Source organism: Neomonachus schauinslandi, chromosome X (genome assembly GCF_002201575.2).
Source record: "Neomonachus schauinslandi chromosome X, ASM220157v2, whole genome shotgun sequence".
NCBI classification, from domain to species: Eukaryota; Metazoa; Chordata; class Mammalia; order Carnivora; family Phocidae; genus Neomonachus; species Neomonachus schauinslandi.
In genome coordinates this window covers 57405928-57421227 of record NC_058419.1, presented here as the reverse complement: position 1 = coordinate 57421227, position 15300 = coordinate 57405928, and the positions used below count along the sequence as shown (strand labels likewise).

General features: G+C 38.3%; 1 protein-coding gene across 3 annotated transcripts in view; it reads left to right on the top strand.

Annotated features, from left to right (window-relative positions):
- APOOL (apolipoprotein O like) overlaps positions 1-15250 on the top strand; it is a 130920-nt gene extending 115670 nt beyond the window's left edge. For all 3 annotated transcript variants that reach the window (XM_044911689.1, XM_021691620.1, XM_021691559.2), the window contains one exon: positions 14682-15250. In XM_044911689.1, coding sequence (XP_044767624.1) covers positions 14682-14770 — 89 coding nt within the window. In that variant the 3' untranslated portion in view covers positions 14771-15250. The remainder of the gene's footprint in view (positions 1-14681) is intronic.
- The last annotated feature ends 50 nt before the right edge of the window (positions 15251-15300 follow it).

Here is a 15300-nt window from a genome sequence, read left to right as displayed (position 1 = left end):
GATTGATTTCCAGTTTTAGAGCATTGTGGTCTGAGAATATGCAGGGAATAATCTCAGTCTTTTGGTATTGGTTGAGACCTGATTTGTGACCCAGTATATGTTCTATTCTGGAGAAAGTTCCATGTGCGCTTGAGAAGAATGAGTATTCTGTTGTTTTAGGGTGGAATGTTCTGTAAATATCTATGAGGTCCATCTGGTCCAATGTATCATTCAAAGCTCTTGTTTCTTTGTCGATTTTCTGCTTAGATGATCTGTCCATTGCTGAGAGTGGAGTATTGAGGTCTCCTACAATTAACATATTGTTATCAATATGACTCTTTATTTTGGTTAACAGTTGGCTTATATAGATGGCTGCTCCCAAGCTGGGGGCATAGATATTTACAATTGTTAGATCTTCTTGTTGGATAGACCCTTTAAGAATGATAAAGTGTCCTTCTGTGTCTCTTATTACAGACTTTAGCTTAAAATCTAATTTGTTTGATATAAGAATTGCTACCCCAGCTTTCTTTTGAGGTCCCCTGGCATGGAAGATGGATCTCCATCCCTTCACTTTCAGTCTGGATGTATCTTTCGGTTCAAAATGAGTCTCTTGTAGACAGTATGTGGATGGGTCCTGTCTTTTTATCCAATCTGCAACCCTGTGCCGTTCTATAGGAGCGTTTAGGCCATTCACATTGAGAGTGATTATTGAAAGATATGAATTAATTTTCATCATGTTGCCTTGAAGACGTTGTTTTTATAGATTGTCCCTGTAAATGTCTGTTGTATATCACTCTTAGGGCCTTTCGCCTTTTATAGAACTCCCCTTAATATTTCTTGCAGGGCTGGCTTATTGGTCACATATTCTTTCAGCTTCTGCTGGTCGTGGAAGCTCTGTATCTCTCCATCCATTCTAAATGAAAGCCTTGCCAGATAAAGTATTCTTGGCTGCATGTTCTTCTCATTTAGTACCCTGAATATGTCTTGCCAAGCCTTTCTGGCTTGCCAGGTCTCTGTGGATAGGTCTGACGTTATTCTGATGTTCCTCCCTCTGTACGTAAGGAATCTCTTCCCCCTAAGTGCCCTTAAGATGGTTTCCTTGGTTCTAAGATTTGCAAGTTTTACTATTCCATGCCAGGGTGTTGGCCTGTTTTCCTTGATCTTGGGAGGGGTCCTCTCTGCCTCTCTGACTCGAATGTTTGTTTCATTCCCCAGATTAGGGAAGTTCTCAGCTATGATTTGCTCAAATACATCTTCTAGTCCTCTCTCTCCACTCCCTCCAGGATTCCAATTATTCTGACATTGGAATACTTCATGGTGTCACTTATTTCTCTGATTCTATTATCATGGATTCTGAGTTGTTTTTCCCTGGCCTCCTCTTTTCCCTTTTTATCTATTATACTGTCTTCCAGCTCGCTTATTCTCTCTTCTGTCTCAGTTACCCTAGCAGTTAGATTATCTAGATTGGATTGGATCTCATTGATAGCATCTTTAAGTTCTGCCAATTCACCTTTTATTTCTGCCCTTAGAGACGTTGCCATTAATTGATTTCTCCATTCTAGCCATTGTCTTCACAATTGCTAGCCTGAATTCCATCTCCAACATCTTGGTTATATCTGCATCCATTTGTAAATCTGCAGCATAAGTCATAATCTCTGAGTCTTTTCTGTTTGGGGGGCTCCTCCTCCCAGTCATTCTGTTGATGGGTGTTTGAGGGAATGTATAGAGTCCAAATTATTGACCAGAACCCAAGCAAGATGCACCTGTTTCCTTGTGACCTTAGGGTTGCTGGCCTCCTGCTTTCACAGCCTGTCTTCTGCGGGAGGGGCCTGCCGTGCTGTTACTCAGGCAACCCTGTTTGGGCGGAGTTGCCCTGCACCCTCGTGGTGGGGGATGGGCTCAGTGGGAATCAGTCTTTGGGGATTTTGTTCTCTGGCGCCTTTCCCTGGCGGCTTTCCACGTCTCTTCCGCAAGTCAGAGCAGAAGAGACCATTTCCAACCCTCTGCCTCAGAGCAGAGAGACCACAGTCTGTTCTTCAGTGAGCTCTCCAGGCCACACTATCTCCGTTTCTGTCCGTGCTACTATAAATTGCAGCGTCCTGGGTTGTGCGCCCCTCCACAGCGCTCCCAGTCCTGCCTCCAGGTCGGGGCACCTCTCTGCCCTTTGTGCTTCTAAAACCACCAGCAGCTCCCAGTTCGTGTGTGCGCGACTCCACCGGTCCAGGTTTCCACCCCGGGGGTTTCAGTTCACCAGCGTGACCTCGGCGCACCGGGTTTCCGTCTCGTAGGCTGCAGTTCCCATGCACGCGACCGTCGCTCTGGTTTCTACCCAGGCGGCTGCGGTTCGCGTGCGCATGACCCCGCCAGTCTGGTTTTCCACCCTAGGGCCTGCCCTAAAGTCCTTTCCCAACGCTAGCGGTCTGCAAGTCTGTGCCCCGTCCACAGCACGTGAGGCTGTCACTCACTGGCCGTGTAGGATCCCCATGGCCAAGCACCCTCCCGCTGCCATTTATCCTCCGATGTCTGCCCGCAGAATCAACGGCTCTCCGCTTCGTACCTTAAAACCAACTGCCTGCGATATTCTGTTTGTAGAGATCCAGATCTTCTTACATCTCAGGCTGGTTTTGTGGGTGCTCAGAGTGGTCTGGTAGATATCCATCTCAATTCCGGGGACCAGTTGAAATAGGGTCCCCTACTCCTCCGCCATCTTTTCCCCCTCCTTTTACCCATTTTTTAATTAGATTTTTTGTTTTTCAGGTTTTGAGTTGTATAAGTTCTTTATATATTTTGGATAGTAAACCTTTATTGGCAATGTCTTTAGCAAATATCTTCTACCATTCAGTACGTTGCCTTTTAGTTTCGTTGATTATTTCCCTCATTGTGCAGGACTTTTTATATTGATTTAGTCCTGGTAGTTTATTATTGCTTTTCTCTCCCTTGCCTCAGCGGACCTTTGTAGGAAAGTGTTGCTACGGCCGATTTCTGAGACGTTATTGCCTATGCTCTCTTCTAGGATTTTTAGGGGTTCAGGTTTCATATTTAGGTCTTTAATCCATTTTGACTTTAGTTTTGTGTATGGTGTAAGAAAGTGCTCCTAGTATCCATGTTTTGACATGTTACTTTCTAGTTTTCCTAACCCCATTTGTTGAAGAGACTGTTTCCCACTAGTTTTTCTTTCCGGCTTTGTCGAAGATTAATTGACCATATAGTTTTCGGTTCATTTCTGAGTTCTGTTATGTTCCATTGATCTGTATGTCTGTTTTTGTGCCATTACCATACTGTTTTGAATACTACAGCTCTGTAATACAATTTTTTTTTTAAGATTTTATTTATTTATTTGACAGAGAGAGAGATAGCGAGAGCAGGAACACAAGCAGGGCGAGTGGGAGAGGGAGAAGCAGGTTCCCTGCTGAGCAGGGAGCCCGATGTGGGACTCGATCCCAGGACCCTGTGATCATGACCTGAGCCGAAGGCAGACGCTTAATGACTGAGCCACCCAGGCGCCCCAACAGTTCTGTAATACAATTTGAAGTCCAAATTATCATGCCTCCAGCTTTACTTTGCTTTTTCAAGATTGCTTTGGTGACTCAGGGTCTTCTGTGATTCCATAGAAATTTTAGGATTGTTTGTTCTTGCTCTGTGAAAAATGCTGGTGGTATTTTGTTAGGGATTACATTAAATATGTAGATTGCTTTGGGTAGTGTAGTCATTTTAACAATATCTGTACTTCTTTCGATGAGCATGAAATATCTTTTTATTTCTTTGTGTCGTCTTCAATTTCTTTCATAAGTGTTCTATAGTTTTCAGAGTACACATCTTTCACCTCTTTGGTTAAGCTTATTCCTAGCTATCTTATTGTTTTTAGTGCATTCAAAAATGGGATTGATTCCTTAATTACTTCCTACTCATTCACTATTGGTGTACCAGAAATTGCAACAGATATCTGTACTTCGATTTTGTATTCTGCGACTTTACTGAAATCTTTTATCAGTTCTAGCAGTTTTTTGGTGGGGTCTCTTGGGTTTTCTATATATAGTATCATGTCAGCTGCAAAGAGTGAAAGTTTTACTTCTTTACCAATTTGTTTTCATTTATTTCTTTTTGTTGTCTGATTGCTGTGGCTAGGACTTCCAGTGCTGTGTTCAATCAGTGTGATGAGAGTGGATATCCTTGTCTTGGTCCTGTCAGGGGAAAAGCTTTCAGTTTTTCCCCATGGATTATCATGTTAATGTGGGTTTTTTATATATTGCCTTTACTATGTTGATGTTTGTTCCCTCTAAATCTACTTTGTTGAGAGTTTTCATCATGAATGGATGTTGTACTTCGTCAAATGCTCTTTCTGCATCTATTCAGATGAACACATGTTTCTTATCCTTTCTCTCATTGATGTGATGTAATCTGTTAATTGACTTGTGAAAAATAAACCACCCTTGCAACCCAGGTATAAATCCCAATTGATTGTGATGAATGATTTTTATTTTTGGATTAGGTTTCTTAGCATTTTGTTGAGGAATTTTGCATCTTTGGTCATCAGAGATGTTTGAACTGTTGTTCTCCTTGTTAGGGGTGTCTGTATCTGGTTTTGGTATCAGGGTAATGCTGTCCTCAGAGAATGAATTTGGAAATTTTCCTTCCTTTTCTATTTTTTTGGAATAGTTTAAGAAGAATAGGTATTAACTCTTCTTTAAATGTTTGGTAGAATGCCCTTGTAAAGCCACCTGGTCCTGGACTTTTGTTTGTTTGGGATTTTTTTGATTACTGATTGAATTTCGTTAATGGTGATCGGTCCATTCAAATTTTCTATTTCTTCCCGTTTCAGTTTTGGTAGTTTATACTTTTCTAGAAATTTATCCATGTCCTCTAGGTTGACCAATTTGTCAGCATATAGATTTTCATAATATTCCCTTATAATTGTATTTCTGTGGTGTTGGTTTTATTTCTCTTCTCTCATTTATGATTTTATTTATTGGAGTTCTTTCCCATTTTTTTTTTCTTAATAAGTTTGGCTAGACATTTATCAATTTTATCAATTTTTTTAAAGATTTTATTTATTTATTTGAGAGAGAATGAGAGAGAGCACATGAGAGGGGGGAGGGTCAGAGGGAGAAGCAGACTCCCTGCCGAGCAGGGAGCCCAATGCGGGACTCGATCCAGGGACTCCAGGATCATGACCTGAGCCGAAGGCAGTTGCTTAACCAACTGAGCCACCCAGGCGCCCCAATTTTATCAATTTTTTCAAAGAACCACCTCATTCAAAGAAACCAGGTTTCATTGACCCTTTGTATTATGTGTTTGTTTTTTTTAGTTTGTGTATCATTTGTCTCTGCTCTGATCTTTATCATGTTCTTCTTTCTGCTGGTTTTAGGTATTGTTTGTTTTTCTTTTCCTGCTCCTTAGGTGTAAGATTAGGTTGTTTCATATTTTTCTTCTTGATGTAGGCTTGTATTTCTATAAACCTCCCTCTTAGAACCTCTACTTCTGTGTCCCAAAATTTTGAACTTCTGTTTTGAACACAAAAAGTATGTTCTTTTTTTTTTTATTATGTTAGTCACCATACAATACATCATAAGTTTTTGATGTAGTGTTCCATGATTCATGTTTGCATATAACACCCAGTGCTCCATGCAGTATGTGCCCTCCTTAATACCCATCACCAGGCTCACCCATCCCCCCACCCCCTCCCCTCTAAAACCCTGTTTATTTCTGAGTCCATAGTCTCTCATGGTTCATCTCTCCCCCCAATTCCACCCCTTAATTTTTCCCTTCCTTCTCCTAATGTCCTTCATGCTTTTCCTTATGTTCCACAAATAAGTGAAATCATATGATAATTGACTTTCTCTGCTTGACTTATTTCACTTAGCGTAATCTCCTCCAGTCCCATCCATGGTGTTGTAAAAGCTGGGTATTCATCCTTTCTGATGGCTGAGTAATATTCCATTGTATATATGGACCACATCTTTATCCATTCATCTGTTGAAGGGCATCTTGGCTCCTTCCACAGTTTGGCTATTGTGGACATTGCTCTATGAACATTGGGGTGCATATGGCCCTTCTTTTCACTACATCTGTGTCTTTGGGATAAATACCCAGTAGTGCAAATGCTGGGTCATAGGGTAGCTTTATTTTTAATTTTTTGAGGCATCTCCACACTGTTTTCCAAAGTGGCTGTACTAGCTTGCATTCCCACCAACAGTGTAAGAGGGTTCCCCTTTCACCACAACCTCTCCAACATTTTTGTTTCTTTTTTATATCTTCTTTATTTCCTGGTTGACCCGGTCATTGTTTAGTAGCATGTTATTTAACCTCCATGTATTTGTGGACTTTCCAGATATTTTCTTGTGGTTGACTTCTAGTTTCATAGTGTTGTGGTCAGAAGAGATTCATGGTATTCTTCAATTTTTTTCAGTTTGTTAAAAAAATTTTTGTGGTCTCATATGTGATTTATTCTTGGGAATATTCCATGTGCACTTGAAAAGAATTAGGATGAAATATTCTGAATATATCTGTTCAGTCCATCTGGTCCAGTGTGTCATTCAAAGCCATTTTTTCCTTGTTGATTTTCTGCTTAGATGATTTGTCCATAGATGTAAATGGGATGTTCAAGTCCCCTACTATAATTAGATTATTTTCCTTTAGTTCCTTTATGTTTGTTATTAACTGTTTTATGCATTTGGGTGCTCCCATGTTGGGTGTATAAATATATACAATTATTCTATATTCTTGTTGAAATGTTCCCTTTATGGTTATATAGTGCCCTTCTTTGACTGTTCTTACAGTCTTTGTTTTAAAGTTTGTTTTGTCCAATATAAGTATTGTTATTCCAGCTTTCTTTTGACATCCATTTGCATGTTAGATATTTCTCCGTCCCCTCACTTTCAATGTGCAGGTATCTTTAGGTCTAAAATGAGTCTCTTTTAGGCATCATATAGATGGGTTTTGTCTTTTAATCCATTCTGATACCCCATGTCTTTTGATTGGAGCTTTTATTCCATGTACATTCAGACTAATGATTGTTAGATATGTATTTATTGCCAATATATTCCCTATTTTATGGTTGTTTCTGATTATTTGCTCTGATCCTTTCTTTTCTTTCTCTCTTCCGTGGATTGCTGGTTTTCTTTAGTGATGTATTTGGATTTCTTTTTATTTTCTGCATATCTATTACTGGTTTTTGATATGTCATTACCATCAGTTTTATATATAACATCTTCTGTGTACAACTCTATATTATTTAATGGTTTGGACCCATTCTTTATTCCTCTCCTCTCTGTGTGTTAACTGTATGGTTTCATATTTTATATCTTTTATTTTGTGAGTTCCTTGTCTGATTTTTAGAGAAATATTTACTTTTGCTGTTTTTGTGTTTCCTACCTGTATTCTGTCACTTTTGATCTCTTCTTTCCACTCAGAGTCCCCTTTAATATTCTTGCAGCTGTGGTTTAGTGGTCATGAACTCCTTTAGTTTTTGTTTGTCTGGGAAACTTTATGTCTCCTTGTATTCTGAATTAAAGCCTTGCTGAATAGAATATTTTTGGCTGCAGATTTTGCCCATATCTCTTTTTGCTTGCAAAGTTTATGCAGATAAATCCCTTGATAGCCTGATGGTGTTTCCTTTGTATGGAATTATCTACTGTTTAATTTTTTATTCTTTATCACTGCATTTGGCCATTTAATTATATTGGTGTGGATCTGCTTTGTTGATTTTGTTGGGCATTGTCTGTGCCTACTGGATCTGTTTTCTTTCCCAGATTAGGGAAGTTTTCATCTATTATCTCTGAAGTAAATTTTCTATCCCCTTTTCTTTCTCTTCTACTTCTGGGACTCCTATAATATGAATATTATTACATTTGCTGGAGTCACTGCGTTCTCTAAGTCTATTCTTGTTTTGTATAATTTTTTTTTCTTTTTTTCAGGTTGATTACTTTCCATTACTCTGTCTTCTAGGTCATTAATTCTTTCCTTTCCTTCTTCTAGCATGGTGTTCATTCCAGCAAGTGTGTTTTCTCATTTTGTTTATTGAGCTCTGTATCTCTACTCTGTTATTCTTTATTTCTGTTTTAAGAGTCTCATTTATGTCTTATGCTATTTTTTTCAATTCCAGTGAGTGTCCTTTTGATCTTTAATTTAAATTCTCTATCAGGCATGTTACTTATATCTGTTTCACTTAGGTCTCTGGTCATGTTTTGTCCTGTTTTTTCATTTAGGACAAATTCCTCTGTCTTTTCATTTTGTCTAAGTCTCTGTGTCTGCTTCTCTGTGTTAGGAAAGTCAGTTCTGTCTCCTGTTCTGGAGGATAATGGCTTTATGAAGAAGACATCTTATAGTGCCATCTAGTGTAGTGTTTCCTATTCTCCAGTGCCTGGTGCTTCCAGGAATGTCTCTAATATGTGCTGCATGTGTTCTATTATTGTGTCCTGGCCACTTTATTCTTCAGGTCATTTGCTTGCAGAGGCTTTCTTTGCCTGTTGTGGGCAGTGTTTGGTCCTTGGCCTGAACGTGGCAAGTTTTAACTAGTTGTGCTCTGGTCTGCTTTTGAAATGAGACCTGTTGCCACCACCTACAGAACCAAGGCCCTGCAGATCTCCCTGGTTGGGAGACATGTTTGGGTAGGGGTTTGGGCTGGTCTTCTGCACAAAGGGCCCGCTGCACTGGGACTGAGGCAGGTGTGACTAGGAGGGGCACTTCCTTGGTGTTACCAAGTTAGGTAGTGTGGAGGCTGTGCTGGTTCCTGCAGATGGCTCTGTTTGTGCTGAAGGGCTGGGAAGGTAATTGATGCCTGACAGTTCCTTTGTTCTGAGGTGTCTCTTTGTGAATGCTGCCTCTCTGGGACATGCTCTGAGATGAGCAAATAACCACTGCATTCTGCTCCCAGATGCTCTTCAGATCGCTGTTTCCACTATGTCCACAGGCTGTTTGCTCTACCTTCTCTCCAAGAGCAGCTCCAATGCTTCCAGGCTCTCCCAAGCCCTGCCCACTAACATATAGAACTCTGGCTTTAAGCCCTGCTGGTTGCAAGCACTTCTGAAATTTGGCTCCTCTCACTTTCTAAGCCAGTTGCTATGGGGAATTCATTTTCCCTGTGCACTCCTCTGTGTGTTTGTCTGTCACCCTTATCTAAGACAGTAGCTTCCTGCCCACCATAGTGGCCATCATCTGTTTCTCTCCCAAACCTTAGTCTCCACACCTTTTACTTTCTTTGATGTGGCCTCCTCTCTGCCTTTAGTTGTGGAGTTTGTTCTGCCAGTCTTCATGTCAATTTCTGTTATTTAGGATGATTTAATAGTTACCTAGTTTATTCACGGGACAGGGTGAGCCTAGGGTCCTCCTACTCTGCCGCCATCTTCCCCTTTCTCTGTTCTAGAATGGTTTGCAGGTTTTAGACTCTGAAAATCCACAGTTCACCATATTCCCACAAGTATATAATATATTCTGTCAATTTTCTAAATATCTGTCAATTAAAGAATATCTTTGTGGAGATGAAACACGTTACAGCTTATCAGTGGGACCAAACTATTGCGAGCCCATGTTTTTTCTTCACACATTTGTATTCCAGAACCCTTTAGCCACTTGTCATGGGTAATGTAGTATGTGAAAAACATTCTGAGTTCACATGTAAAGGAGAGAAATATGCCAGTACTGTTCATCCTTATCTTATATCATTCAGAATTGATTATACAGAATACTTTTGGGATTTATCATTTCCACATTTCACATGCAATCCCAAAGGTCCAAGACATGGAAAACAGTGGTGATTATGAGCACAGATTTAAGAGTAAGACCTGAAACTGAATCCTAGATCCAACATTTGCTAGTTCTCTTACTAGGGACAAATTATCTAATACCTCAAGCCTGTCTTCTAATCCATAAAGGGAAGAAAAATAATAGTGTTTTTCTCACATAGTTGTGAGGATTAAATGAGATGCTGCATGTAAAGCACAAAGTACAATGTCAGTTACATGCTAAATTCTCAGTGAGTGTTAGAAAATATCATTTGCCCAGAGTAATTAGCCATTTTGCAGATAAACAAGTATTTCCATTGAGCAAGCTTTGGGAGCACACTATTTAGCTAGAGAGCCTTGCCATAGCTACCATTTACCACCATACAGAATATGTTGGATATACTATCCAGTTATATATTATGGCTCTTAATATGAGCTTGGTAGTTCTCTGTCATTCATATACATTTATAGTAAAAATTATGTTATTTTAGGAATAACAAATTTGGAAATTTGGTGACATGGACCTCTTTGAAAGAAGAATAAAATCTCTCATATTCTCACAGGATTAATGTACCTCTAAAGCAGAGGTTGGCTGACTATGGCCTTTGTGCCTAATCTGGCTCACCATCTATTTTGTAAATTTCACAAGCCAAGAATGGTTTCTACGTGGTTTATTTACTTTTTTTTTTTTAAAGATTTTATTTATTTGACAGAGAGAGACACAGCAAGAGAGGGAACACAACCTGGGGGAGTGGGAGAGGGAGAAGCAGGCTTCCCTTGGAACAGGGAGCCCGATGCAGGGCTCAATCCCAGGACCCTGGGATCGTGACCTGAGCTGAAGGCAGACGCTTAACGACTGAGCCACCCAGGCGCCCTACATGGTTTAAATGGTTGAAAAAAAAAATAGAAGTATTTTGTGACAAGAGAACATTATGTGAAATTCAAATCTTAGTGTCTATAAATAAAGTTTTATTGGAATACAGCTGCACTCATTCATTTATGTATTGTCTGTGGCTGCCTTCATACATATTGCAGTGTCTAGTATAAGTATTTCAATTACTTATAAGCTGAATGCTGAATATCAATTTTATACAAAGAAACAAAAATAGAATTTTTAAAATCCTAACTTCGAAATTTATTAGTGATCTGTCCCATTTTTTATATCTAACTTGCTCAAAATATAAATAATGTATAAACTAAATTATCAGTGAATAGATGTCACACAGTGGCTATTTAAGATAATAATTTATTGTTATTTTATGACTTTAAACATCTTTATTCTTTTCTGTTTATTGTAACACCAGCTTTTAAGTTTTTATTTAAATTCCAGTTAGTTAACATACAGTTACTCGTTTCAGGTGTACAATATAGTGATTCAGTACTTCCATACAAACACCCAATGCTCATCACAACAAGATAACACCAGCTTTTTAAAAAGTCTTCTAAAAAACTTTTAAGTATAAAAACAGCTTTTTATGAAAGATTAAAAATATGATAAAGTACAAAGAAAAGCATTCTAATGGGTTAGGGGATTAAGATTCAAGGAGAGTTTTATTACTGCTAATCCTTTGGGAGGAGAGAGCCCTTGATCAGTTTAAGGGGTGAAGAAATTTCTAAGAGGAAAGGTGTAACCCTTAGTTACTCAGACAAGCAGGAGATGAATCTTTTTAAAAAGGCACAAAACAAATGACCTAGGCTAAGTGGTTCTAAACTAGAGGGATCCATGTTATAGTTACTGGAGTTGTTTGTTTTCTAAAATTCACTCTACCCAATTAAAATCTTCAGAGGTGAGGCCTCTAAGCAGGTGGATTCTAGGAAGAGCTCCACAGGTAATTCTCTATGCATATTCCTCTAGTTAATAATGTCTGACATAAGCTATGGATAAATTAAAATTCTGAAGCCTTTCAAAAAATTTTGAAAGGTAGAGATCTAAAGGCAATGGGGCATTTCAAATTTGGGTGAGCTGAAGTTTTGACTAGACTTTGGACAAGAATATGTATTAAGGAAGTAAGTAGAAGTGTTAGAGAACTTAGTCAACTGATGGGCATTGTTGAGCAAATTAGGTACATTCAGACTTATATAAAATAATTGTCATATGCTTACTATAATATGTTTGATGAAGAAGGAAACTATTTCCTAGGACACTTTTCACTTGTGCTGAGCAAAGACTTCCACCAGGTGGCAGTAAAAATACATTTGCGAAAGAAGCTGGCAGAACCAGTTTCTTAATCTTTCCTGTGTGTGATGGACCCCTTCTCAGAATAATGCTTTTAAGTGGATAAAACAAAATACATGGTAATATATGTGCTTCTTTAAATGTATTAAACAACAGTACCTAACAGATCTAATAAAAGCCATAGTTTTGAAGTAGTGATAAGTATAAATATTTCAAAATATTTGCAACTGCAACATGATATGAAAATATTTGTGATTTCTGTTAGTGACAAAATCTAAGGTCCTCCTAATAATACTGTGGTTTTGCCTCCACTCATTATTGAAGAAAATGTTCATTTTCAGTCCAAGGTTAATGAAAATGAAGACAAATTTCCTACACTTAATTCATAGATCACATGAATTCTATCCATAGACCCCCAAAGGGACCCCATATTAAGAATTAATATCCTAAAAAAAAAAAATTATTCTATCCTATGGAGAACTATATCAGTGTATGGATAGTGATTACTTATGATCTGGGTTTTTTTTAAACATATGTGGTAGTGAAGTTACATATAGGTATATCACACTTTATGAAATAGAAAAAGTTTCTAGGGGCACCTGGGTGGCTCAGTTGGTTAAGCAACTGCCTTCGGCTCAGGTCATGATCCTGGAGTCCCGGGATCGAGTCCCGCATCAGGCTCCCTGCTCAGCAGGGAGTCTGCTTCTCCTTCTGACCCTCCCCCCTCTCATGCTCTCTCTCTCATTGTCTCTCTCTCAAATAAATAAATAAATAAAATCTTAAAAGAAAAGTTTCTGAAGAGATAGACATAAAATAAATCATTGTGTGTAAATCTATTTCTCCCCTTTGTTTTCATCATAAAACTGGAAATTAAATTCCTCTATGGGAAAAAGATACGTTTCCCAAATATAACTAAATTATTTTAAATCAGATTTTGAAAAACACTTAAAAGCAAATTTCTGAAAAAATATTTTTAATCTTACATCACAAAGTAAATATAAAAATAGTTGTTTCTTGCCTACTTACCATGCACAGGGTATTATATGCAACACTTTGTATGTATTATTATACTGAATACTAAAATAATTGTGTGACATTGTTACTACTCTAGCCCCCATTTTACAAGAGTCAGGGTTGTTGTTTTAGGGAGTCAAACTAACCTGGATTCAGTCCTGGCTCCATTTATCAGCTAAGTGAGATTGGTCAATTTTCTTAACCTCTGTAAATTAAAAAGTCCTTACCTATAAAACAAGGATAATATAAAAATATTATCTATCTTATGGTGGTAATGTGAGATAATGCATGAAAATAATGTAGTATCTTGTCTGGCACACTATCAGATTATCAAGATCACCAATGATCAACACATTGCCAAATCCAGTCCATTTTCAATCTCCATCTCCATGGATTCATCAGTAACTTTTAACACAAGTGATTACTCCCTCTTCCTTGAAACAGATCTCTTCACTTGGCTTGTGGGATACCACTTGCTCTTGGTTCTCTTACTTCACTGACAGGCTGTTCCTTCTGTCTTCTCTGATACATTCTCCTTATTAAATTAAAAAAAATGGAGTATCCAAAGGACTCATTGCTTAGACCTCTTCTCTGATGCTCTAGATGGTCTCATAGATAATTTTAAATGCCATATGTAAATTAGTACTGTAAAATTTATAAAGCAGCCAAAGGCCTCTCCTGAGCTCTAGAGACTCACATTTCCAACAGATGACTCAACATTTGTACTGAGATGTTTAGTTAGCAATGCAAATTTAACACATCCAAAACTTGACACTTATCTTGCCTTCCCCCAAACATGCTTCTCCCACATTATTCCCTATCACAGTAAATGTCAACTCCATCCTTCCAGTTTCTTAAGTTAGAGTCTCTCTCACATAACATATTCAGTCCACTTAGGAAATCCTGCCCATTCTACCTTCAGAAGTTATCCAGAATCCAGTCTTTTTTTTACCATCTCCATTGCTACTGGTTTCCCTGCTTCCACCCTAATTTCCCTGTAGTCTCTTCTCCCTACAGACAAGAGTGATCTTTTTTTTTTTTTGAAGATTTTATTTATTTGAGAGAGAGACAGAGATAGCGAGAGAGAGCACAAGCACAGAGGAGAGGGAGAAGCAAGCTCCCCACTGAGCAGGGAGCCCAACATGGGGTTCGATCCCAGGACCTTGGGATCATGACCTGAGCCAAAGGCAGACGCTTAACTGACTGAGCCACCCAGGTGCCCCAAGAGTGATCTTATAAAAAAATAAAACATCGTGTCACTTCTCTTCTCAAAACTGTCCATCTAGCATTAAAATAAGAGAGAAACACCTTACCATGGACCTATATGGCTTAGCCTTCTATTGTTATCTGATCATGTCTCCTATCACTCTCATTGCACCCACCATCACCACATCTTACCTATTCTGTTCCAGTCATACTGACCATTTTGTGGTTCCTCAGACATGCCTCAGGTCCCTTATACTTTCAAGGCATTTTCCTCTGATATCTACAGGGCACACACCCTCACCTCCTTCAGTTCTTTGCTCAGTTACCACCTTTTTTTTAAGGCCACCCTGTTTAAAATTGTAAGTCACCCAAGTGCTCTATATGCCCCTCCCTGTTTTATTTTTTTGCATAGCACTTACCACCATCTGATAATATCTTTTACTTAATTTATTGTCTATGTTGCCAAACTTAAATGTTAGGTCATATTGACAGATTTTTATTTGTTTTATTCACTGCTGTATTCCCAGTACCAACAATATATTTGTAAAATGAATGACTAATTTTTTTTCATTTTAATGCTTTATCAGGTGCTACACAGTTTATGCTTGACCCCAAGCTCATGGATCACGGGCAGTCCCATCCAGAAGATGTAGATATGTACAGCACTAGAAGCTGAAATAGTCTGCGTAGAGAACTACAAGATGTGTGAAGTTGAAAACGATGATGAAAAAATCATGTAAAGGGTAACCGTGACACAGAGAGTATAACTTTTTTTTTTTTTTTTAGGGTATAACTTTTAAACAAAGTTTTTCCCTCACATTCTAATGTAATGTACAGTTTGACCAATCACATAAGGGATTAAAACACAAACTGTGAATTTAATCCAAACAGTATTAAATGATTGATGAAGAGGCAGAAGTATTGGGATGCATTTAATGATTTTTAAGGGTGTTTATTAAAAAACAAAAATAGAGTAAATATATAAACACTGATGAAATATGTATGTGTATATATAAATATTTATACAGATACATATACATATTTGCTTTAGCTTTTTCAAATTAATGTCAGCTAAATTAGAATGGTGTGCAAAAGAATGTGTTCCCCTTTTTTTTCATTCCCCAGAGCTGGAATAAAATATCCATATTTTATGACACTTGGGCTTGGTTTTGTCTCTTTGTTTTATTAATGTCAACTCCTCTTAAA